Source organism: Hemiscyllium ocellatum, chromosome 28 (assembly GCF_020745735.1).
Source record: "Hemiscyllium ocellatum isolate sHemOce1 chromosome 28, sHemOce1.pat.X.cur, whole genome shotgun sequence".
In the NCBI taxonomy this organism is placed as follows: domain Eukaryota; kingdom Metazoa; phylum Chordata; class Chondrichthyes; order Orectolobiformes; family Hemiscylliidae; genus Hemiscyllium; species Hemiscyllium ocellatum.
This window is the reverse complement of record NC_083428.1, coordinates 27393019-27420301: the sequence shown is the minus strand read 5'-3', so window position 1 is coordinate 27420301 and position 27283 is coordinate 27393019. Positions and strand designations below refer to the sequence as shown.

The 27283-nt window shown below is 40.8% G+C and overlaps 1 protein-coding gene across 1 annotated transcript in view; it reads right to left on the bottom strand.

The window, feature by feature from the left end:
- Nucleotides 1-363: 363 nt before the first annotated feature.
- Nucleotides 364-27283, bottom strand: part of myo1f (myosin IF) — a 155483-nt gene continuing 128563 nt past the window's right edge. Inside the window, exons 21-28 of the mRNA XM_060845959.1 lie at nt 26031-26200; nt 23061-23206; nt 20805-20951; nt 19041-19189; nt 16617-16700; nt 15432-15645; nt 12807-12970; nt 364-6838 (exon numbers count right to left, since the gene is read on the bottom strand). Of these exons, the coding sequence (XP_060701942.1) occupies nt 6762-6838; nt 12807-12970; nt 15432-15645; nt 16617-16700; nt 19041-19189; nt 20805-20951; nt 23061-23206; nt 26031-26200 (1151 nt within the window). The 3' untranslated portion in view covers nt 364-6761. The remainder of the gene's footprint in view (nt 6839-12806; nt 12971-15431; nt 15646-16616; nt 16701-19040; nt 19190-20804; nt 20952-23060; nt 23207-26030; nt 26201-27283) is intronic.

Genomic DNA, 27283 nt, shown 5'->3' with positions numbered 1-27283 from the left:
CTTGTAGTTCTTATGGCCTGCCCAATGGCAAATACAGGTTAAAAAATGAAACTGAAATTGTTAATGGTCAATATTCTAATCTTGTCAATGTATACTGATGTGTAAATTAATAAAATCTAAAGTTTTTTCTTTCCATCCACCAGTGAGATTGTTGGGCAGACTTTTATTTACCAGTAGTTTTATTTCTTTAGGCACATTGTGCATTTCAACTTTCCAATTTTGCTGCAGTCAACATTAGGAAATATGTGGCATTATTTATTTAATAAGAAGTAAACAGCAATTAATAAATTTTACACATTCAAAAAAATGCAACAAGAAAACAATTCTTCTGATTTTAAAGGATTCATGAAAGGTATATAGCCTTTGCAGTGCATTCAGTGCTTTACAAATTATTAATCTTGATAGTTGTACAGAGTTTTAGTTTTATAAACACCCTTTTGATTTATTAAGGAAACAAATGCAACATATAAATGGCTTAAAATGCTCCAGGATGTATTATTGCACAGAAGTTAACTATATAATAACAGGAAAAGATTCCATATAGATATCGGACAACCTGGAGATAGCTGCTGTAAACTGTCCGAATATTTCAAACTAAGCTGCGATACCTGCTACAAATATGGGGGGACACGTGCTGTCTCTGATACTACACACTACATATTGATTTTCTTATGCAGTTTTTTTAACTAGAGATAAACCTCCGTGTCTGTAGCAGTCTCCAAGTAAGTTTGAAATTTAAACTTAAAATTCACGTGCTGTATTGACTTCAGAAAATGTGACTTGGTTCCTTCCAAAATGGAGGGGAATGAAGGACCATTTAGAAATAATATGCTCCAGGGATGAAGACAAAAATGAAAATGTCCAATTTGAAAAATGAAACAATTTTGACTTTCAGGCAGTTCCCGATTGCAGCCGGGTTCCCTGCTTGAGTCCGTTCTCAAGCTGATTTGAACTCAAGTCGGAATACAAGGCAGGACTGTGTAAAATATCTGCTCGTCAGTACAGGAGACGTTCGTATGATGGATCTTTGAAATTACACCCCTGTATGTTGTTAAGTATGAGCGTTCGTAAATTGAAAGCCTTGTATGAAGAAAACTTTACACATTTGTCACATCTTCAATTCCCTTTGTCTGGTAAACAATTTAAGTGAATTCAGGATATAATCTGTAACAACTGAACATTAAAGAGCTCTGCATGAGTCAGCCGAAGGAATGGCTAAACAGGAAAAACCGTACATTGCTGATCTCTCAAGGTGGACAATATATTCAGGCTTTTATGGCCAGAAAAGGTTGGGGGAGGATGCTCACCTTTTGTTGCTAATATATTCAGAGCTGTTCTCTGCGTTTGTAAATAACAAATAACAATAATTTAAATGTAGGGTTGCTTTGACCAACAGTAGGATGCATAATATATGCTCCTGGAACAGAGATAATAGAGATGACTCTTTCTGCACATTTATTAGGGTTCAGTTTCAGAGATATTAATTAATTTCTTTCAACTTTGTTCAAGGTTGCCTGGAGAGAGTTTGTTTCTCTGTGTGATGAATAATAAAATCTACATCCCTGATTTTCATCACTCAGCCATTGGTGCCTCACCAGTTCTTTGACCAGACTTTTGATGACCCATCCTTGTGTGGCTCAGACTTTGGCAAGTTTAACTGCATTAAAGGAATTATGTTGCAACATTGTGGATTATCTTTGGAAATGAAAACTGCAAAATCAAGAGTTCCTACTAAGGGGAAAAAAGATATGTCAAAGCTGTAATCCTTAGGATATAAAAATATATAGCAAGCTCAACTGCTTGTGTCATTCTCGCTTAATATACTAAGAAACATATTATTTAGAAAAATTGAACACGCCCAACTTTTTATTAACTTAAACTTTTGAGTAGACATACATTTTCTGCAATGATAGGTCTGCGATTTCATTGTATTCTCATTTTTGAAAATATTACTTAACTTATAGTCCATTTAGAGGATAAAGTGGGTAAGAGATTTGTCTGGCTTTCTGTGAATTGGACCATTTGAGGCCATAGGTGGTGGATTTTGACATCTTACCTTTTATCCCAGTATTATCCCTCCTTTATTTGTGCTTTACAACAACAACAACTTACATTCCTATAACACTTCTGACAAAGACCTGAGTCACTTCATAGGAATATAAATAAGATTGAATATGGAGCTACATAAAGAGATATTGGAGCAGATGATTGAAAGGTTTGTTAAATGGATAGGTTTTAAGGAATATCTAAGAAGAGGAGGAAGAGGTAGAGAGATAGAGAAGTTTAAAGAGGGAAATTTGCAGTTTAGAGTCTAGGTAGCTGAAAGCATTATAATTGAATTAAACAAGTGATGCAGCACTGGAAAAACGTAGAATTCTTGGACAGCTTAAGAGTTTGAGAAGGTTACAAAGATAAGGACAGAGAAAGCAAGGAGGGAGTTGAAGACAAGAATAAGAATATTATAATTTAAGTTTGTTAGATTGGGAGACAATGTAGGTGAGCAAGGTAATGGGTAAGTGAAGCTTTTTCAGTTAGCACACAGCAGATTTTTAGACTATCTCAAATTTAGAGAGGATTAACGATAAGAGGGCAGTTTGGACTGTGTTGGAATTGTCAAGTCTAGAAGTAACAAAGGCATGAATGAGGGTTTCAGCTGTGAAGCTAATCACAAAAGTAATTCAGCAAGTAAGGTGTTAAGTTTATTTTCTGAATTAGGCAGTATGAGAATCTGAAACTTTGCCAGAAGGAAGCTAATAGTGTTGCAAATGGTTATGGAGGTACAGATGATTTTTCCCTGTTGGTTGTTTATTGAGAATCAGACGCTTTGAAATAGATTATTTTGATCCATCATTTTTTTCAGCTTTGATGACTCTAAATAATTTTTTCTAGACCTTCAGAGAACAGTAATTTATTGTTAAAAATGTAGTTTTGTGGATCAGCAGAGACACCAAAACAGTCATATATTAACAGCATGTATAGTCTGCTGGGCTCTCCTGTTAAATTACTATTAATGAACATTTGAGACAAAGGCATTTAATTTTACCAAGGAACTATACTGGAATTGTGAATATGATCATCTTGACATATTAGTTTGAATATCCAGTTTTTCCTTTGATGGATTTAAAGGCTGTGTTTAAATTTAAAGCAGAATTTTCATATCATAACTACTTTTAATTTAACATCTCATCACCATGTCTTATAAAGTGGAGACTTTGTTGAATATTTACTTCCATTAGTTTTTGTTACTATATTATAAACAATGGGGGTGGGTCTGGGTATGATGCTGTTTGCAGGGTCAATGTGGACACGATGGGCCAAATGGCTTGCTTCCTCACTGTAGGGATTCTATGATTCCATGAACAGGAAGCAGGAGTTGGAGCAGGAGTAGATCATTTGGCCCTTCAACTCTGCTCCAACATTGAATATGATCATGGCTAATAATCTAACTAAGTACTCCATTCCTGCTTTCTCCTCATACCCTTTGATCTCTTTAGCCCTAAGAACTATATTTGTTTTTCTCAAACATTCAATGTTAGAAACCAAAAAGTGCTGGAGATCACAGCCGGTCAGACAGCATCCATGGAAAGAGAGCAAGCTGAAGTGAAGCTCGGATGAAGAGTCATCTATACTCGAAACGATAGCTCGCACTCTCTCCATGGATGCTGCCTGGCCTGCTGTGATCTCCAGCATTTGTTGGTTTTAGTAGAGATTCTAGCACCTGCAGTAATTTGCTCCTGTTCAATGTTTTGTCTCAACTGCTTTCTATGGCAAAGAATTCTAGAGGCAAGCCACATTTTGGATGAAGAATGTTTTCTTCATCTCAGTGCCAAATTGCTTACTCCAGACCCTTAAACTGTGTGCTAAGTGAATTGACTGTCATTAATTATCCTATAATCGACTATATAGTACTCGTTATTACAATGTAATCCAGAACTGATTCTTATAATAAATGTTCATAAGTAATTAAAGGTTTGCAGTTTCACACTTGATTCTTCAAGAACCCACAATCAGATAACAATATCCTTGAACTCCTAAGCTAGGATTCTCTGCCCTGATATTGATTAACTTGGCAAGTTGATTCTGTTATAGTTTATCTGTAGGGATATTCCATCCTGAGGTAATTTTGCTAGTCTGAAAATTTCTGAGAGGGAAGACACTTCATTATAGGACTAAGTCTATAACTAGTAACGTTAATTAAAGTTTCTTTAATGATCTGAAATCTTGCCTAGTTTAGGTTTAAATCTAACAATAAGTTCAGCTGGATGGGGGAGGGGTCCTAAAGACCACTAATTCTGCAACAGGTGAGTGGAGGAGGTAGGTTGGGAGTTGGAGTCGATAAAGTGTGGAGCTGGAAAAAGTACAGCAGACCAAGCAGCATCACAGGAGCAATAGCGCAACCTTTCAGGCCGGGACCTTTAATCAGGACAGGGAAGGGGCAGGGGGCTGCAAAATAAATAGCAGGAGGGTGGAGCTGGGGGAAAGGTAGGTGGGATGTCGATAGATGGATGCAAGAAGGAGGTGATTGTGATTGCCCAACTCCCACTGACTAATGCTATAGAATTGGAAGTCAGCAGACTGGTAATCACATGGAAGTGTGATTTGTAGCTTGTGCTAGGGTCAAATACAGTCTGATTTGATATTTTCTAAGCAGAGGAATTAAGCTGGTTGCTAAGATAATAACTTTGGTTTTCTCGATATTTTAGGATCAGAATCCCTACAGTGTGAAAACAGGCCATTTGGCTCATCAAGTCCACACAATCCCTCCAAAGAGTATCACAACCAAACCCATACCCCACAACCCTATACCTGTAACCCTGCATTCCCTATGGCTTACCCATCTAGCCTAAACATCCCTGGACAACATGGGCGATTTAGCATAGCCAATTGACCTAACCTGCACATCTTTGGACTGTTGGAGGAGACCAGAGCACCTGGAGGAAATCCATGCACATACAGGGAAAATGATCAAACTCCACACAGATAGCTGCCCCAGGATGGAATCGAACCTGGGTCCCTGGCGCTGTGACGAAGCTGTGCTAACCACTGAGCCACCATTTTGGAATATTGCATGCAATTCTGGTCTCCTTCCTATTGGAAAGATGTTGTGAAACTTGGAAGAGTTCAGAAAAGATTTACAAGGATGTTGCCAGGGTTTGAGCTATAGGGGTTGAAAGGCTGGGCCTGTTTTCCCTGGAGGATGGAGGCTGAGGGGTAACCTTATAGAGGTTTATACAAACATGAGGGCATAGATCAAATAATTGACAAAGTCTCTTCCCTGGGGTGGGGGAGCCCAGAACTAAAGGGCAAACACTTAGGGTGAAAGGGGAAAGACATAAAAGAGACCTAAGGGGCAACTTTTTCACACAGAGGGTGGTGTATGGAATGAGCTGCCAGAGGAAGTGGTGGAGGCTAGTACGATTGCAACTGTAAAAGGCATCTGGATGGGTCTATGAATGGGAAGGGTTTGGAGGGATATGGGCTAGGTGCTGGAAGGTGAGACTAGGTTGGGTTGGGATATCTGGTCAGCATAGATGAGTTGGACCGAAGGGTCTGTTTCAGTGCTGTACATCTCTATGACTTTACGCTGCCCAATCACTGAATGTTGTGGAAGAACATTCTTCTCTTCCAATAGTGAATGTTGAGCAAGATTCTCACAACTCTGAGATGATCGGGGACTAAGACACAGTAGAGAAGGAGATTAGTTAGCTCAGTTGTCTGGCTGGCTGACAACGCTTTGTGGTGCTAACTGTGTGGGTTCAATTCTCTGCCACCTGAGGGTACCATGGAGGACCCCCCTCAAACTCTCCCCTAACTTGAGGCATTGTCACCTCAGGTTAAATCACCACCAACTATCTCTCTCTCTCTCTAATGAGAGAGCAGCCCTATTGTCTGGTTAAAAATATGGAAAGTTTGCATTCCTTTCGTGAGGCAAAGATGGGTGTTGTCAGCATACATACGCAACTTTTATGTTTTGGCTTTGATAATGTTACTGAGAGGCAGTTTGAAGATGGCAAACAAAAGCTAACATGATAGTTGAATGAAGTTTACTGAACCAGTGTCTGAGTAACTGTTCCTTTAAATAAACAGTCTAATACTCATTGTTGCTCATTGTCAGCACTTCTTCTAACTCATGTTATATTTTATTGTGTACGAAGCAAGAAGACAATGTCAAAGTACAGCTCCGAATTGGCATTAATATGTCCTATTTGCGCTAAGTAACTTTTAATATACAATCTACCTCAAAAGGGACATTTTTCATCGGTGGTTTGTAAGGCTGAGTGTCCCATGGTAATAGGGAACATTAATACAAATAATTTATGCGAACCCATAGTTTTAGCTCAGATTCATTTGCTTATCAAACCTTTTAGTAAGTAGAGGCCACAAAACGTATGTATGTACAGACAAATCTCCTGCTAATTTCTTATTAAACAAGGGTTTTCATTAATGTCTTAGTTACAGTACGGGTTGTAAATTGTGACTGTGAAACCCCAGTTTAAACTGATTTAGTGAGCAGCTTTATTGTTATAATGGTAGGTAGGTGGAGTTAAGATGCAGATTAGTTATGATCTAGTTGAATAGTGGAATAAATAGGAGATACTGAAAGGCCAGTTTCAGTTCCTATAAATGCATATTGAGAATGAAGCTGTTCCTGAATAAAACATTCCTCTTAAGTGATCACGCTGATGCTAGGTTGTCCAGTAGCTGATCCATATTTCTGTGTTTTTCAGCTAGGTAGAATTCGGAACCAAGTTCACAATAGTTCATATTTTCTCCACATAATTTCCTGGAAAGAGACCTTCTTTTCCATGTAAACGGCCCTTCCACCATCCTGATGGATCTGGAAAATTCAAGGGATTCATCAGATTTGCATACATGTCCATATTCAAACTCATGTGCATTTTCAAAAGAAAATGTAAACTAAACCAGGCCACCAATTTGCCAAAGGAGATTACTCGCTCAATCTGCAAGTCAAAAATTAAGCATCAAATAAAGCATTCTTGTCTTATTTTGATTGGTGGAGATCATTTTAATTTCAATTCCAATGTAGAGAGGCTGAATTTGAACAGGATCCTGCGATTGATGTGAATGTTGCAGAGCGGGCTGCAGAAACTGAACACCAAGCATCGTGGATTATGTGAGCATCTGTGAGCAATTTGGACTGGCCTCAGGAGCCAAGGAAAATCCAGGGAAGAGTGAGTCCATATTCTTTGGGAACTGGGCTGACAGATCCTTTATCCCCTTCACCGTCAGGACAGATTACCTGAAAGTGCTGGGAATGTGATTCAGAGAGGCTGGGGAATTTGCAAAAATGTGGGAGGAATGTGTCGCCAAGGTCAGGTAGAAATTGGGCTTCCTCTCCATTGCAGGTTGAAAACCTAGTTATCAGATGTAAGATACTCTCTCGTTGTTGTACAGAGGAAACTCGACTATCCGAATACCAATTCTCCAAAAATGGGATTATCCGAAGGAGATCTTGAGGTCTCGATAGAAACATTACATCGAAGACATCTTTCCAGCAGTGATCACGTCTTTTGTTTACAGAGATTAAACAGGCACCCTCTCCAAATGAATGACCTCCCGCTCCCTCTCTCTCCCCACACTTTCCCTGGAGTTCTACAGAGGGGTGTACCCTAACTTCCCCTTCCCCAGATAATCTCTCCAACATTGTTCTGTACAGAGCAAACATGGAACCTGTCAAAAATTTGCAGTAAAAGGTTGTGTTATGTGGCTATGGCTGTGTCTGTGTGTGTACCTTGTGCTATTTGGAGTCTTCTTGTTGGATTGCAGTCCAGATGCCCTGGAGAGGGGTCGGGGGGATGGGGGGGTCTCGCATGCTTTGTGTTGGGGGTGCGGGGTTGGACGGGGTTGAAGAATGGGGGCGGTGTTGGACTGGATTGGGAGGGTGGTGTTGGATGGGGGGGTCAAGAGTGGGGGCCTCGCACGCTGTGTGCTGCTGCAGTCTCCCGAACGAGGAGCAGACTTTAAAGCTCTGAGCCCCAGAGGAAAGGCATTTAATCGATTTTCCGAATAATCGATTATCCGAGCAAAATAGTGCCCGCCCATCACGTTTGGATAATCGAGTTTCCACTGTACATGGCACAGTCTGGCCCATTCTCTGGACTTGCGCCGTTGCAGTCACCAGAGACATCTTCTACTTCATCTATAGGTCTAAGATGGACTGTGTCCACAGGGACACAATGTACAAAGTTCTGGATAAGGGGGTGAAGAATATACCCAACACTGCCCTCACCCTGATGGCCAGCTTTGTGTGCAGCTGCATCAAGCTGTGTGTAGATCCTCGGTATGCAAACACCAAGTGTCACTGTGTACTGGGGTTCTACCTGTCCCCGGTGTTGCAAAGGATGGTCATGGCCTTCTTGCTGGGAACGCTCCATGTAGTTGGACCATTTCATATCTCCTGTCCTTTGTGGAGGAATTTGCAAGTCCACGAAGCAGTGGTCAGCATGTGCCTTGAGACACTGGGAAAAGGACAGGTTGGATCCTGTTATGTGGTTCCCTCAGCAGACCATCAAAGCCATTACCAGAACTTTCCAAGATGTCATTTGGCTGATGGTGAGAGGGGTATTACTTGTCAGATCCTTCACATGCGCCCAGACACTGCGCCACTGCACATTGCCCTTGGAGCAGCTGCAGGGGGTAGAGACTGTCACACAGCTCCTGCTAGAGTGTGCCTTTGCAAAGGAAGTTTGGAGAGAGATACAGCGGTTTTTGTTGATATTTGTCCTGAGCAGTGCCGTGATGCAGGGCTTTGTGCTCCATGATCTGTTCTCGGGACACACACTGAAACTAACATTAACTGCACCTGGAGGACCGTTGACTCAGTGAAATATGCTCTTTGGTCTGCCTGAAACCTATGGGCCTTCCAGAACAAGGAGCTGAAAAATGTGTTGCTGGAAAAGCACAGCAGATCAGGCAGCATCTAAGGAGCAGGAGAATCGACTTTTCAGGCCTAAGCCCTTCTTCAGGAATGAGGAGGGTGTGCCAAGCAGGCTAAGATAAAAGGTAGGGAGGAGGGACTTGGGGGAGGGGCGTTGGGAATGCGATGGGTGGAAGGAGGTTCAAGTGAGGGTGATAGGCCGGAGAGGGGGTGGGGGTGGAGAGGTCGGGAAGAAGATTGCAGGTTAAGAAGGCTGTGCTGAGTCCGAGGGTTGGGACTGAGATAAGGTGGGGGGAGGGGAAATGAAGTTGGAGAAATCTGCATTCATCCCTAGTGGTTGGAGGGTTCCTGGGCGGAAGATGAGGTGCTCTTCCTCCAGGCATCGTGTTGCCATGGTCTGGCGATGGAGGAGCCCAAGGACCTGCATGTCCTTGGCGGAGTGGGAGGGGGAGTTAAAGTGTTCAGCCACGGAGCAGTTGGGTTGGTTGGTGCGGGTGTCCCAGAGGTGTTCTCAAACGTTCTGCAAGTAGGCGGCCTGTCTCCCCAATGTAGAGGAGGCCACATTGGGTGCAGCGGATGCAGTAAATGATGTGTGTGGAGGTGCAGGTGAATTTTTGGTGGATATGGAAGGATCCCTTGGGGCCTTGGAGGGAAGTGAGGGGGGGAGGTGTGGGCACAAGTTTAGCATTTCTTGCGGTTGCAGGGGAAGGTGCCAGGAGTGGAGGTTGGGTTGGTGGAGGGTGTGGACCTGACGAGGGAGTTGCGGAGGGAGTGGTCTTTCCGGTACCAAGGATATATTTCCCTCCCCTCCCCTATCAGCTTTCCGGAAAGACCACTCCCTCTGCGACTCCCTCGTCAGGTCCACACCCCCCACCAACCCAACCTCCACTCCCGGCACCTTCCCCTGCAACCGCAAGAATTGCAAAACTTGCGCCCACACCTCCCCCCTCACTTCCCTCCAAGGCCCCAAGGGATCCTTCCATATCCACCACAAATTCACCTGCACCTCCACACACACCATTTACTGCATACGCTGCACCCAATGTGGCCTCCTCTACATTGGGGAGACAGGCCGCCTACTTGCGGAACGTTTCAGAGAACATCTCTGGGACACCCGCACCAACCAACCCAACCGCCCCATGGCTGAACACTTTAACTGCCCCTCCCACTCAGACAAGGACATGCAGGTCCTTGGCCTCCTCCATCGTCAGACCATGGTAACACGATGCCTGGAGGAAGAGGGCCTCATCTTCCGCCTAGGAACCCTCCAACCACAAGGGATGAATGCAGATTTCTCCAGCTTCCTCATTTCCCCTCCCCCCACCTTATCTCAGTCCCAACCCTTGCACTCAGCACCACCTTCTTAACCTGCAATCTTCTTCCCAACCTCTCCGCCCCCACCCCCTCTCCAGCCTATCACCCTCACCTTAACCTCCTTCCATCTATCGCATTCCCAACGCCCCTCCACCAAGTCCCTCCTCCCTACCTTTTATCTTAGCCTGCTTGGCATACCTTCCTCCTTCCTGAAGAAGGGCTTATGCCTGAAACGTCGATTCTCCTGCTCCTTGGATGCTGCCTGACCTGCTGCGCTTTTCCAGCAATACATTTTTCAGCTCTGATCTCCAGCATCTGCAGTCCTCACTTTCTCCTTCCAGAACAAGGAGTTGACCTGGACCTAGTGTAGCAGACTGGCACATTCTAAGATCCAGGAGACTACACATTGAGGGACACACTAAAGCTTGGGGCAGCTGCTGCCAAGGCACAGTGGGAAAAGACTGCCATCTGAGATCTTTCAGCCAAAGTATCACGGAGGTCTGATCAGTTATCGGACCCTCCTGGTGCCTCAAATATATGTAAATATAATCTTACATAAGTAAGAAATGCCTTGGGGTTGTTAGTTCTCCATTTGTCAAGACCGTACAGAATCAAATTGCTCTAGTCATTATGTATGTATATAAAGATATAAAATATATTTTTGAAATTTTTAAAAATTGCTGATTAAATGTAATTATAGCACACACAGATCAAGCGGAAAGGAGGCTGAAAAACTCCAGGCCAGTTAGCGGGATGTCTGTTGTAGGGAAACTATCAGAATCAATAATTAAGGAAGTTATAACTGGGAACTTGCAAAAACTCAATCAGGAAGAGTCAGCATGGTTTTGTGAAAGGGAACTCCCCCTTTAACAATTTATTGGAATTCATTGAAGAAATAACATGTGCTGCAGGATAAGGAAACACGGTTAGTGTAATCTACTTGGATTCCCAGAAGGCTTTTGAAAAGGTTCCACGCAAAAATCTATTATGCAGTTTAATGCACATGATATAGTGGTAACAGTCTTTCCTAGATTGGCAGTATGCAATGAATGGGGGCCCACAGGATTTGGGCTGGGCCAAACTGGTTCCAATTCATATAAGTCATCACATTAAAAGACATTTGGATAAATACATGAATAGGAAATGTTTGGAGGGATATGGGCTAGGAGCAAGCAGGTGGGGCTAGTTTAGTTTGGGATTACATTCAGCATGGTCTCATTGACTAAAGAGTCCATTTCCGTGCAGTATGACGCTATGATTCTGTAGGTAGGAAATGTCATGAAGATAACAGAGCAAGTATGCAGGTGGCTATAGACGGGCGAAGTGTGTGAGCAAAAATCTGGCAGATGGAGTGTAATGTGTGATAATGCAAAGTTTTTCACTATGGCAGGAAGAATAACACAGCAGAATATTACTTAAATGGAGAGCCATTGCAGAATTCCAAGGTGCAGAGAGATCAAGTGTTCTAATGCATGAATTACAGAAGGTTAGTATTCAGGAACAGCAAGTGATTGAAAGAGCTATTAGGATGCTATACTTTACTATAAGAGAAGTTGTAAATAAAAGTAAGGGTACATAGTTATAAAATGCATTGGTGAGACCACATCTTGGGTACTATGTGCAGTTTTGTTCTCCTAATTTAGAGAAGGATATAAATGCATTAAAGGTGGTTTATTAGTTTGATACCTGAAATGAGCGGATTGTTTTCACTAGGATTTGATTGAAGTTTATAAGACCCTGAATGGTTTTGAGAAGATGGATATGGAAAGGATGTTTACAGTTGTGGAGGGTAGAGAATTATGGGACAATCTTTTAAAATGAGTGACTGCCCTTTTTTAAGAGAGATGGGGTGAAATTTCTTCTCTGAGAGTTAGATGATTTTGGAACTCTCTATCTCAGATTGTGGAGGAACAGATCTGTGACAGAGGTGGATGGATTCCTCTTAGGTAAGGGAATGAAAAATTAATATGACAGCTGGAAATGTGGAACTCAGAACGCAAACAGAACCACTATGATTGTATTGAATGGTAGACCAGGCTTCAAGGGCCAAATGGCCTACTGGTGTTTAAAATTGTAAGGGTATCAGGGAATTTGCAGGATAGGCCAATAACTTAATTCAACTTAACTCCTTGGTGGGTGATTACTGGGGTTGGGCCGAAGAACACATTCATACTATTCAACTTTGTTTTCTTCAAGGTCACAGATGGCAGAGAGAGAAATAAGCCACGTCATTTCAAACATTGGCAATGTTGTGTGATTGACTCGGTTGTGTATTCACTTGACAACTCATTTTGAATGAAATGGTAAGTCATTTAAATCAGGAAAACCCTGATACTGTCTCCAGCAATATTTCCATAAATTGAACTGTTGAAATCAGAGAGAAATAGTTTGAAATTTTCAAGATCTAGCTAGAGCTCTCATTAGAATAAGCAAATATAGGGGTCATTTCATATATACTACTTCAATTGCAAATAATCAGTATTTAACATTTAGGAAAGAAAGATGCAACAGTGCTTTGAATCTAAAATTTATTCTTTGTTTCCTGGCTGTGATCAGCAAATTACCTTTTTTTTTAATAGCTGCGTATTCTTACCTTCAAGAAGAATTTCAATGACATCATTGACATTGAAACTGATTTCATCTACATCCTGACCTGTGTACTGATAAAGTGCCCGACATCTTGGACGGTGTGTTTGTGGTTTTGGGCGGCCCACTCCAGGCGGAGGTCTTTGAGTTACACTTCTTCTTCTTTGCATTCTACAAAAAACATTAACAACAAGAGATTCAATGCACCCTGAAGTATAGTTCCTTCAAATATTATTTGCATTCAGGATATGAGTGATTTTGGTAAGCAGCTTGCCACTATCTTGTCCAGTGATGGTGGCCTGGCCAACAAAGCTTATATCTCATGAATGAATCATCGAATCCCTACAGTTTTGGAAACTTGGCCCAACAAGACCATAATGACCCTCTGAAGAGCATCTCACTCAGACCCCCCCCCCCACTCCTATTATTCGACACTTCCCCTGACCAATGCAGTTAACCTACACATCCCTGATCATTGTGGGCCAATTAACATGGCCAATTCTTGTGTCTTGCACACCTTTGGACTGTGGGAGAAAACTGGAGCACCCAGCGGAAACCAATGCAGACATGGGGAGAATGTGTGAACTCCACACAGATAGTCACCTGAGGCTGGAATCAAACCTGGATCCCTGGCGCTGTGAGGCAGCAGTGCTGACCACTGAGCCACCGTGCCACCCAGTGAATTAGAAAAGAAATTCAGCCACTGCTAAGTGTCTCAAGTGCCAGCTTTGTAGACTCGGACTGGCCCAGATAGGAATGTTAGGAATCCTGAAAGATAATGGAACCTGTTGAGTTTTCACAAACAATTCAGCTGTACTTCTTGGCACCAGCCCACAAATGGCCACATTTTGTTGAATCTACATTTTTAGAACGTGGCTTGAATTCACAACTGCTGCTTTGCTGGTCTATCAACGTTACCATTATGGTACAATACATACGGTATGATGGCTTAGATTGAGCCAATTTAGTATGGTCCCTGATTTGAACCTCATCCATTTGTGCACATCATTGTTCTTTTGGGTCAATGGAACACTGTTGCTATCCTATCCTGTAAATCTGGTTTCTGCCATTAATCAGGCAGTATAAACCTGTTCAGATCACTGAGGGGAACAAGTAAGATGTCCCTTGTGGTGAGTCTGCAAGGAAAGCATCGGCTCTTTGCCCTGAGCACTGCTACTTTGAAACCTTAGAACTCACATACCCTCATTTACATTGGATTACCACCCAAATTTCCATCATTCCCACTATTTCATAGGCACTTTGGTCAGGTGGCCTGCCAGTTGAATATTAATGACGCCTGGAAAAGCTGGAGCTCTTGCTCCCAAATGGACTGGCCGGGGTCTAGGCTGCTTTCTCACAGGGACTCAAAATCACCAACACCTTCTCAGACTTTCTGGTTGCAAGCGGTATAGACTTGATTTTAATAAATATTTTTCAATGCTTGCAGTGGTGTACTTTTTAAATGCAGGCTCAGACCTGGAGTATGTGGGTTATCTTATTGGCTCGTATCTTCTGGCGTTTCAAAGAGTAGGAGGTGCCTTGATTGAAACATACAAGCTGCTGAAGATTCTGCACACAGTAGGTGTGGAGAGAATGTTCCCTGTTATGGGAGGATCTAGAATTACAGGTAATTGTTTAAAAACCAGGAATCATCTAAAACAGAGATTCTTGTTTTTCTCAGAGGGATGTGAGTCTTTGCAACTCTCTCCCTAAAAAGGCAGTGGAAGTATTGTCCTTAAATATTTTTTAAGGTAGAGGTGGATAGATTCTTGTTAAAGCCACGAGTTGAAAGGTTACCAAGGGTAGACAGGAATTAGATTTGAGATTAAAGTAAGATGAGGCATGATGTTGTTGAATGGCAGGTTAGGCTTGAGGGACTGAATGGTTCAATTCTGATTCATCCCTATGTTTGTGTGCATCGGTGTTCTTCTTTTATAGTTTAACAAAATCAACAGAACTTAAATCCAAAATCTTTCTCTTGAGAAAAAAGTGACCATAAATCCCACTGATGGTGAAGTTCAGAGGGGTATAGTGGCTCAGCAGTTAGCATTGCTACCTCACAGTGCTAGGGACCTGGGTTCAACCTCAGCCTCGGGTGACTGTCTGTGTAGAATTTGCACGTCTGCATGGGTTTCCCTCGGGAGCCCCATTTTCTTCCCACATTCCAAAGATGTGCAGATTAGGTGGATTGGCCATGCTAAATTGTCCAGGGATGTGCAGGCAAGATGGATTAGCCACAAGGGATGTATGCTATGAGGTTAGGTGAGGGTGGAATACTCTTCTGAGGGTGAGTGTGGACTCTGGGCTGAACAGCTGCTTTCAACCTGTAATAATTCTATGTGATACAGGTCTTCAAATGAACAACTTGTTGCACAGAAAAGCATCACCACAAACAACAATTTGCATTTATATATTATCTCAAATGTAATAAAACGTCCTATGCTATTGCATAGTGGCTTATACAACAAAATATGACACTAACAGCATCACATAATTCAAGCACAAGGTTGGTTTTAATTAGGTGCTGAAGTCCTTTGGTGGGATTTGAATCAGGGATACACATAATGTTAACAGTGCTGGACCAGTTATATTTGGCCCTGTTTCCTTCTATGTGGCGTATTTTGTGACCTACCCTGCAACTCCCTGATCAGGAACTTTCATGAATTCCATATTAGCTTCCATGTTCGTTGTTCTTCTTGCTTTAGTGGTTGCACCTTGTTTTGGCAGTGATGGCATTTCAGAACTGATGGTGGATATTCTTGGTCCTTTCATGGGTCTGGAATAGGTTTGATCCTGTTTCATCTGATTATTTTGCGGGAATCTTGGTGCACCATTCCGACATTGCCCTTAAATAAGGAAAATAGCAATTGTTAGAAAGACCTCATGCTTTGAAATTCTGTTTGGGATGAGCATTAAACTTTCTATGTGCAGTCCTGCAGTGGTCAATTGTGAGACAAGTGAAATGTAACAAATTTGGAGCAGTACAATGAATAGTGAGATATAACATACAACAGCACATCAAACACATACATCACAGATACACACATTACCTTGCTGCAGTGCCCTACTACTTACATCAGTAAGTTTCAGTAGTGTTCATATTGTTCCTATTGTTATTATAAATTATTGTAGGGTCTCAGACAACTAAATGATTATAGATTGTATTAGAAAGCAAATGTTTAACATAGTCACATGAAATTCTTCAATCTGTTTTAACGCTGGCATTATTCTATTTATGTGAAATGTGTTTTTTCTCTGCTACAGCATGAGTTATTGCTTAGCCTCTTTAACCCTTAAAAGGAAAAGGAAACAACGAGATCTTCAGCCACAGTCTTTTTTAACAACCACAGAGATCTAGATGAGGAAGGTTAATTTTACCGTTCCTTGCTGTTTAAGAATGTCCAGATAGTGAAGATGAGGAAAAAGCTTGGAAGGAGCCCTATTTCACTTTCAGGAAGATATGCAGTGTTCATTTTGCATCAACATTTCTACAGATAATTAATTTAACATATTGGCAGTTAACCATTCCTTCATGCATTGTCCATGGCAATGCCTCTACCAATTAGCGTCCATTTGCTAACCAATCTGTAGTATAATTGTTGTTCCCTCCAAAATTTGGCATTTTCTAGTGGTTCTGTTCTGATGCATGGATATTTTGGTAACAGATTTTCTTTCATCAGTTTATCATTTTATTATAGACAGAGGAAATATTTGGAAGCTGCTATATATTTGTCAATGTGACAAAGACAAAGAGGTTGTTTGTACTTTTCTTGCTTTGTTTATTTACATAAATTGATTCTTTTGCACCATTTCTTACCTGGTGGTGGTCGTGGGGCTGCTCTGTTTGGAGGACTTTGGGTAAATCCTCTGCTCTGTACAGCAACACCTTTCCTTGTTGGCTCTATTACAAAGAAGGGAAAAGAAACATTAGTGTCTCACAACACAGAGGGTGTGGCCAGCTACTATGCAATGTCAGCCATTTAGTAATTCAGTGTAAATGCAGTTCTAAAACAGTGCAAAAATCTCATTCTCAGTGCACCTCAGCAAGCATTGCTGGCAATATGCAATTATTTCAGAGAACCTTTATATTTCTAACAACTTGGAAGAGTGTGTGGGAGTAACAAAGGGCTGGCAAATTGAGTAGTTCTAGAGAATAGTGGAATGGGTAGCAAAAGGATAGGTGGGGGAGAAAATAGATAGTTTTGAGTTTACACATGCAGTAGTTAAGCTTAATGTCTGACACATATAAACAATAGATATATTTGGCTTAGAATATGTTCAGTGTAGCATAATAATGAAATGCAGACTATAACCGTTTGATGGGAGGAATTCATGGTGAATATTCCTGTCACCATCCCCCACCCCCAACCTTGGACTAGATCTAAGCAGGATCTGTGGACCCAAATAGATCTGCATGTTAAATGCAGTGAACAACTAACATATATAATTGAATTAAATTAGAAAGTGTGGATTTTGTGATATTCACCATGCAACAAGAGCAATAGCACTTGCATTTACATTGAAACAAAATAAAAAACTGCAGATGCTGTAAATCTAAAACAAAAACATAAATTACTGGAGAAACTCAGCAGGTCTGGCATCATCTGTGAAAAGAAAGCAGAGTTAGCATTTTGAGTCCAGTGACACTTCTTCAGAATTGCAAACAGGCATATTTCTAAACAAAATTTAACACACAGATATTAGGGCAGGCAGGTAGGTAAAAGCTTGCCCAGTGAGGTAGGTTTTAAGGAGTTTCATAAAGAAGGAAGAAGATAGATAGTGGAATAAACTTAGCAAGCAAATTATAGAACTTAGGTCCTTGGGAGATAAAAACAAGGCCATGCATAATTAAGCAATGAAAATTGGAAAGTCTCAAAATGTTTTAAGGCTGGAAGTGATTCCAGAAATAGAAGCAAATGGGCCCATGAAGGAATTTGAAAACAAAGTTGAGAATTTTAATGTTGCAACTGAGCTGGACTGGAAGTCAATGTTGGACATTGAACAGTGGGGTGATGCTGATCAGGCCTTGGTGTGAGTTAGGGTGTGAAGGTGGAAGATGGGAAATCGATCAGGAGGACATTAAATTAGGGTAAAAAATGAGGTCTGCAGATGCTGGAGATCACAGTTGAAAATGTGTTGCTGGTTAAAGCACAGCAGGTCAGGCAGCATCCAAGGAATAGGAAATTTGACGTTTCGGGCATAAGCCCTTCATCAGGACATTAAATTAGCTGAGTCTAGAGGTAACTAAGTATTGGAGGTGGGTTTCAACTGCAGATGAACTGAGACAGGGGAAGAGGCAGGTCATGTTATGAAGATGAAAGTAGATTGGGTTTGTGATGGAGTCAGAAACTCATCATTCGTCAAAGATTACGCCAAAGCTGTGATAGAGTGAGTTCCAAGTGAATAGGTCTTCATAGAATCCTTACACTGTGGAAACAGGCCCTTCAGCCCAACAAGTCTCCTCCGAAGAGCAACTCACCCAGACCCATTCCCCTACCCTATATTTACCCCTGAATAATACACCTAATCTACACATCCCTGAACACAATGGGCAATTTAGCATGGCCAATTCATGTAACCTGCACATCTTTGTTATTGTGGGAGTTAAAAGTGTAGCACCCGGAGGAAACGCATGCAGACACGGAGAGAATGTCCAAACTCCACACTGACAATTGCCTGATGCTGGAATCAAACCTGGGTCCCTGTTGCTGTGAGCCACTGTGCCGCTCACACGATGTGAATGATCATCAGATGCAACGGGACAGTTTGAAGTCAGTGTAGGTGGGTTAATTTTGAATAAGTTAAATCTTATCCAATTTATCTTCTTGCTACTCAGTTTGGAAGACGTTTCTGCTCGTGCAGTACTGGATGTGTGACAAGTGGTGTAAGAAATCAGTGACCACGGTGTGGATACTGACACTGTATTTTTGGAAGATGCCACTAAGGGCCAGCTATACATGAAAAAAATTGATATTTTATGTTCTATGAAGAGTGATTATTCATGACATAAACATGAACATTAAAACATATTTGGTGTTCTCTGATCAGTTGGTGTGTTGCGCCTCCATCTCTTTAGCACATTGAATTTGAAAGGATTGATAGAAGCAATTTATTAGTTGCTGAATGCAACATGTTCCACAGTCACAAGAACAGCTCTCTTTCTCTCCTTTTGGAAATTGTAGCACATACAACAAACAGGTACTTAATGCTACTTCATAAGTTATCATGCAGAAGCACTTACTTGAATTCTTGGGTAATCCATCTCCAATGCTAACGTTAAGTGTCTTTCCTGCAGGTTTAATCACTACCATCTCCCCCTGGCCTCGGCTGAATATCAGATTTCGAGTGCCACCACCTCCCCATCCTTCCTTCTTGATTTTGAATTGTATGCTATTAAACACAAACGAAAAAATGAAACTTCATAATTAAAACCAGCAGGTAACCTCAAATCATTCCTTAAAAGTAGCAATATTTAGAATGTTGAGTTTTGCATCATTCATTAAATATACAGTTTACTACCTAAGGTAAAAACAACACTTAAATCTGATGTTTATGGAGGTATATCTGAAGATGGGGATGGGCAGAAATTTGAATGCCTTCATAAACAAAGACAGTAAAAACAAAAGGAAGCTATGACAAACCTTCATAATACATTAGTTCAGCTTCAACTGAAGTATTGTCTCCAATTCTGGACATCACACTTAGCGAAGAAAGAAATTGAGATGAAACGTGATAGTCGTATTCAAAATTGTGAGAACACCAGATGAACTAGATAGGGACAAGGTGTTACCATTGGCACAAAGGTCAAGAATCGGAGTGTACTGATGTAATGGTGAATGGAAAAAGAATCAAAGAAAATCTCTGGAACAAGGTTCGGAATTCACTAGCTAAGAGTGTCATGGAGCACACACAATTGAGGCTTTCAGACAGAAAATGGTGAGGACCTGAAGGGAAGAAATGTGCATGGCTATAGGGAAAGGGTAGGAAATAGAACTAGTTGATTTCATGTTGCAGCGAAGTTCAGGTTAGGCCATGCTAAATTGCCCCATAGTGTCCAGGGATATGGACATTAAGGGGATTAGTCGTGGTGATGCAAGGCTACGGGGATAGGTGGAATGCTCTTTGGAGGATCAGTGCAGACTTGATGGATTGAGTGGCCTGTTTTCGCACTGTAGGAATTCTATGAGAATCACCATGACTACAATTGGCCAAGTGGCTTCCTCCCCCTTTATAACTACATCATATGAATCCCATTCCATATGAATCAACCATCTGTGAACACCTTTTGTTCCTTCTAAAAACAGAGCCGATCACATCACATGAACGCACATTTCAGTCAATGAACAGCTTGGAGACTCAAAACCCAGAAACCAAATTGCTTCAAACTGTTTGGATTGCAGATTTCGACCTGCTGAATTGATGTGAATGTTCATCCATGGTTTGTCCACCCTGACTTGAAAACCACTTTTAGGTTAATATCATGACCAATAATTCTGCAGGCTAGTTTAAACTTTACGCTCCATTTAGCCCAGTCATAGAATAAACTAGATTGACTTCTAGTTTAGATCCAGTGATAACGTAATATTACATTTACTGTTTTAAATTATCTTTTCAAAAAAAAGTTCATTGCTGATAGGAATATCAAACTTACTGGTTACTATAATGATACTCTGATAGCACATTTGATTGTAGTCTTATGGCGTTACGACTGCAGTTATTTGTTTCCTATATTTGCATTTCCCTAATATTTACTGTTTATAAGGAAGTAGAAGGCTTCTGTGGGATATGAAGAGCATCATATTGATTGGCTGAATGGTCTTTTTCTCTGCTGTAATTTTATGTCCATTTATAAAATTGTGGAGGATAGGCAGTGAATACTGAGGCAATAAAATTTTAGAAATAATTGTATGATATTCATTATCAAAGCAGATAACATCATAACCCATTATCACAGTCATTTATATTATCACAAGGCTAAAGAATTATAAAGAAAGAGTTTTCTTACGAGTCAGAAAATTTGAGCTGTAACTTCTGATGTGTTAATTCTTCAGTTCGTTTGCACAGCAGACTAACAAATTCAGTCTTAAATATGGACTCCAGAAGACTATCATATTCTGCTTCATGCAGGACTACAAAATCATCTTGCCTGGTGCTGAAATAAAACCACAAGATGAACATTATCTCGATTGCCATCTCTCCAAAGTGCACTTGTCACTGCCTTCTATATGTACATGTGATAACAGATTTGAAACAACACCAGCGTAGTGTACAAAATCCCATGCAAGGACTGCACAAAACATTACATAGGACAAACAGGAAGACAGCTAACAACCCGCATCCATGAACACCAACTAGCCACGAAACGACATGACCAGCTATCCCTAGTAGCCATACACTCAGATGACAAACAACATGAATTCGATTGGGACAACACCACTATTATAGGGCAGGCCAAACAGAGAACAGCCAGGGAATTCCTAGAGGCATGGTACTCATCCACAAATTCTATCAACAGACACATCGAGCTAGACCCTATATACCGGCCACTGCAGCGGACAGCAACTGACAACTGGAAGCGGCAGATTCAAACCACTATAAATGCCGGAGGAATCAGCACAGAAGCGCTTCACAGGAGGCTCTCAAGCACTGAAGATGTCACCTAGAAAGGGGACGAAACGTTTGCAACAAAAACTCCCAACTCGGCGAACAGAAACACAACAACAGATTTGAAACAATGAATCCAAAATTGGCAGTTGACAAATAATGGGAATTCAAATGAAATGGATGAGTTAAAAGTTTGATTATTTCTGAGCTGTACAGATTCCGAAATCTGCAAGAAATAAAACAAAGAATTCTTGATGCTGGAGATCTGAAAAACAAAACAGGAATTACTACTGGTGAAACTTAGCAAGTCTGGGAGCAGCAGTGGGAAGAAAGTAGAGTTAATGTTTCAAGTCTGATGAAGAGTGACTGAACTTGAAATGTTAACTTTACTTTTTTCCCACAGGTTTTGCCAGAACTGCTGAGTTTTGCCAACAATTTCTGTTCATGTTCCTAAAGTTGAAGTTTGATTTGGTCATCCAAGATCAGTATGAATCCAAAACCAAAGTATAAAGATGTTTTCAGATTTGATTACAACAGAAAGATTAATTAGCCTGATGAAGAAGTTAAGGTTGTACACTGATGGGAGATAGATTGGTTCACTGTCTAGAATTGGGCCTATTGTCATGGGCCTGAGAGAGGGGCTCTGTGCTCCTGCACAGGAAATAGGTGTCACAATTTCAGGACTTTGACCCAGCAACAGTGAAGGAAAGGTGATATAGTTGTGTAGCTTGGTATGGAATTTGTAGATGGTGGCATTATTATGTATCTGCTGCAATTACTATTCTCAGTTGCAGTGATTGTGGGTTTGAAAAGTACTGTTGAAGTGCCTTTGTAAGTTGTTGTAGTGCCCCTTGTAGGTGGTACAGGCTGCTGCCACTGTGCATCAGTATAGAAGATGTGAATATTCAAGTGGTCTGCTTTGTCCTGATTGATGTCAAACTTGAGTATTGTTGGTGCTGCCCTCCCTCCTCCATCCAGGAAAGTTCATCACATGCCTGACTTTTGCCATGTAGATGGTAGACAGGCTTTGAGAAGTCAGGAGGAGAGTTGCTGGCTTCAGTATTCCTTGCCACTTATTTGATCTTTAAACCACAGTGTTTATATGGCTAATCCAATTCAGCTTCTGGTTAATGGTAGTGCCAAGATATTGATAGTCTCATGTAATTCTTAAGTTATGACCTGTCCTGGAGACAATACAGCTTGGAATATACAGGGTATATGCTTTCTGGTTTTTAAAAAATATTCATTCACAGGATGAGGGTGTCACTGGCTAGACCAGCATTGATTGCTCATCTCTAATTACCCAGAGGGCAGTTAAGAGTCAACCACATTGTTATGAGTCTGGAGTCACATGTTGGCCAGACCTGTAAAGGATGGCAGTTTCCTTCCGTAAAGGACACCAGTGATCCAGATGGGTGCTTCCGATAATCAGCAATGGATTCAGGATCACCATTAGACTCTCAATTCCAGATTTTTACTAAATTCAAATTCTACCGTCTGCCATGCTGGGATTCGAATCCTGATCCCCCAAAAATGACCTGGGTCTCTGGATTAACAGTCTAGCGATAATAGACTGGGCTGTTGCCTCCCCACATGTTTTAGAGATTTTCTGAGATAGGAAAGCAAATATGTAGCCACATGAACAAGCGTACAGTACCTCATAGAAACAGCAGTAATGTTCTGAATTTCAATTTTTCTCTTTAGGATCTCTTTGATTTGGCCCCTTTCAGGCCCCTTTTTAACTTTTTCTCGACCAATGAGATAAATGTGCTTCGAGGAGAGTATAAGGTCACGCTTTATACCCTGAAAAATTGAATATGATTTAAGGCTCATTATTTAATAACAAACATGCAATGATGAATACTGTAATGATACAGTAAGTAATTGAATTGATGTACAGTAATACACCAGGAGTTACACTACACATTGCTAGTACAAATGAAACAACACCTCTCAATCTCTTCTTTTGTTGCCAGTCTGCAAAGTCTTACTATAGCACTGTGATAAATTAGATTGCATTCACTTTCACCATTCCATGAATATAATTGACTATTCAAAGTTCATAAACTGCATCATTATAGATTTGCATAAATTATTATAGTGTTTCAGACAACAATAACAGAATGATTATTGATTGTATTAGTAGGGTAAATGCTTAGCGTAGTCCTATGAGATTCTTTAATCTGTTGGCATTGCTCAATTTGTTTGAAATTTTTTCTCTCTTACAGCATGAATTATTGGTTAACCCTTTAAGAGAAGAAAGTAATTAGAAAGAAAGAAGAGATATTCTCTCCATAATTGTTGCAGCCACAGAGATGTTGACAAGGAAGGCTGTTTCTTACTGTCTCGATATGGGCTGTAAAGATCAGAACAATGGATGGAAGGAGATCTGCTTCAATTGCTTTACAATTCTTTTATGTTGCTGTAAGGTTTTCAGATTTTGCATGGGGACCTGGCACAGTAGCCATGGAAGTGGGAGGAAGGACAATTAGCTTTTAAGCTTCTCCAGTTGAATTTCTGGCCACTCATATCACATTCATATCCAGTACCCTTCTTATTCCATGTGGAATGTAGGTGTAAATCCAACGGATACATCACAAAGTCTCTAAGAAGATCAAAATCAATGAAAGGCTTATGTCTGAAACGTCGATTCTCCTGCTCCTCGGATGCTGCTTGACCTGCTGTGCTTTTCCAGCGCCATACTCTTAACCAGAATCAAAATCTGTCAGATCCCATGCTAGACACATGTCAAACTGAATGTATGATAAAATTAGAGAGCTTTTCCATATCTTGTTCTCTTTTGTATAGCTACAATTTTCCTCCCTGTCCTTATCTGACAACAGGCGAAGTAGAGTGCCTGATCTGACCTGAAATGGAGTACATTTGTGTGATTGAATCATTTACAATTGACCCATTGTATTAATACATCTAAGAATGCCCCTTGACAAGACCCTGACCCTGTAAGTGGGGACAAAACTCCAGTTGCCTTTGGAAGCACGAGGATACAGTTGTCAGTTTCAGGTTCTACTGGCTGCTTTCCCAGAACAGCTGACGTTTTTCGGATATGATGTTAAACTGTGGACGAACTGTCTATTCAGGTGAATGTAAAAGATTCCAACCCATTCCATCAAAGAAGGGCAGATGAGTCAGTCCCAGGGTGTTTGTCTATCTGTCAACATCACAATATAAAGTGTAGATTATCCAGTCGTTATCACATTGTTCGTTACATTCATAATTTTCAAAAAAATGTTGGCTGAATACATGCGAGTCTATAATGTTGACAGAACTAAGTTAGAACCAGAAGACCTTCAGCAGTTCTCCTCCTACCATTCCGAACGAAAGAAATCACCGCAGCCAGAGCCTCCGATCTGAGCAGGATTGAAGTCAAGGCCAAAAGATCTAATTCTTCTGGGTTCTGGTCCATTTGTCAAACAAATGAAAGTATGAACAGAAAACCCAATATAAATTTTCTATCTCATTTACACAGTTACTTTATACTCATTCAAGGTACACACATTTTATCTTTGCTGTGCACAGCATTTATTCTTGGGATACCAACACTGTTGGCAAGGCCTGTTCGACCTTCATTATCTTCAAAAGCTGCTGGTGAGCTGGCTTTTTGAATCCCTGCTGTCTCTGTAATGTAGGCACACCCACAATGGCTATACAAAGGGAATTTGAGGATTTTGACACAATGACAGTGAAGGAATGGTGAAATAGTTCTAAATCATAGTTGTGAGTGAATTAAAGCTGGATGTAGTATTCTTATAGATCTGGTGGCAGAAGTCATGGATTTGGAAGGTGCTGTCAAAGGCATCTTGATGAGTTGCTGCAGTGCATTTTATAGATGCTTTACACTCCTGACAATGTTTAAGATGTTGAATGGGTTGGAATCAAGTGTGTTGCTTTGTTTTGAATAGTGGTTAGCTTTTCAAGTGCTGTTGCACTCAGGCAAGTGGAGAGTATGCCTTCACATTTCTGACTGGTGTCTTGTAGATGGTGAACATGCTTTGAAGAGTCAGAAGATAAGTTATTTGCCTTCAAATTCCCAGCTTCTGATCTGTTGTTGTAGCCAGAGTATTTATATGTCTGGTCCACTTCAGTTTCTGGAAACTGGCAATCTCTGGGATGTTGGTGGTGATGAAAAGTAAGTGACGACTCAGCCTAATCATTCCACGTTCTTAGTTCATCTCCCTTCAGCAATTGCCATGCACAAACAAAAAAAAAAGCCTTGATATACAGTTTTAATACTGCAAGATAATACTGCATTGATGACCTGTCATCATAAGCACTAAGAATGATATTGGAGATAATTTTTAGATAACCCAGGTCAATTAACCATATAACTCCTTGAGATCATATGGTTACATTAAAAAAAGTTATTAAATACTAAACTAATTCAGTCACATAGCAATGTTAATTGATATTTCTGCTATCATAAACCATTTTTCCAAATATAGTTTGGCAACACCACTTCTAACTTCGGTAGTTTGCGTGGAGAATAATCTGAACTCAGGGATATGGAGGGGTAAATGAAAACATTGAGAGAAAATGATTAAACAAACAAGAAATGAAACATAACTGATTCGCCTTTCCATTATTTGAAAATATGCTTGTCATCCATTACCTTAAATCTCCTGTCAAACTTGGTAATAGAGTCTGCAAAGTCTATCCTCTCCCGCTTCCCAACAAACTGCCGTAGCTCTGGTCGGTCTTCGATGCCAAGATAGTCACCAACAAAGTTTCGGTTAATGCTATTCCTTCTTCGTTCCTTGAAGTTGTAAAGTATGCTGGAGGCTGCAGTAAACATCCTAAATTAGGATTTATGGTAATTTTACAACAAGTAGAGACAAGGACCTCAAACCAATGATGGGGCTTCCTTTTTTTCTATTTCTGTCAATTATTTGTATGTAAATACAAGAGAATTATGTTAAAGAACATTGATGATAATAGATCAGAAGTCAAAGCAAAGTGTGAGAAAGAGTGAAGGGTCAAGGTTCATAGGCAAATTGGCAGAATGACAAGAGCTGTTAAATTGAGAACAAGGTGTCAGTGTTAGACCTTGAACAAGAGAGTGCTGAAAGGATGTATGAATTAGACAGGAGGTTATAGTAAGTTGATGCACTCAGATATCTCATTTATATAATTTAGATTAGACTCCAATCAAGCCAAAGATGAGTTTCCTACTCTGTATGGAACAATGTTAAATCATGCAGTTGACCAGTCACTTAGTCATCAACAAAAGCTTGTTGTTTCATGAATAAATCTAATTTGGGACCCTGAATCCTCTCTGATAATTATAAAAATATCACCTTATTTGAAGGGCTTAAGTAGGAATTAATACTGATAACTTCTCTTGAGTTTATATAATTTATTTTCAGAGTTACTCTGAGAAGTAAGAAACAAAATGCCTTATATCTAGGGTTGAATGGTGAATGCAGGGACTTTTCCAGCACCATGGTTGCTGCCCTGAATTCAGTCCTGTGATGGTAAGGGGAGGGGATTGAAAGGTGCCAGGTGCAGGCCAGTAGGGGTTTGAAGAATTACTGTATAGACAGGACAAGCACTCCTACTCCTCCTATCGCCATGTTGAAGTAATAAGCAAAAGAACATTTCTAATATCTTTGGGAGCCTTCAACGAATTTCCTAAATGGTTGTCACAAATAGAGTCATAGAGTTGCACAGCATGGAAACAGACCCTTCGGTCCAACTTATCCATGATGACCAGATGTCCCAAATAAATCTAGTCCTATTTGTCAGCATTTGGTCTATAGTCCTCTAAATGCTTCCTATTCATGTACCCATCCAAATGTTGTAATTGTACCAACCTCCACTACTTCCTTTTGCAGTTTATTCCACACATGCACCATCCTCTGCGTG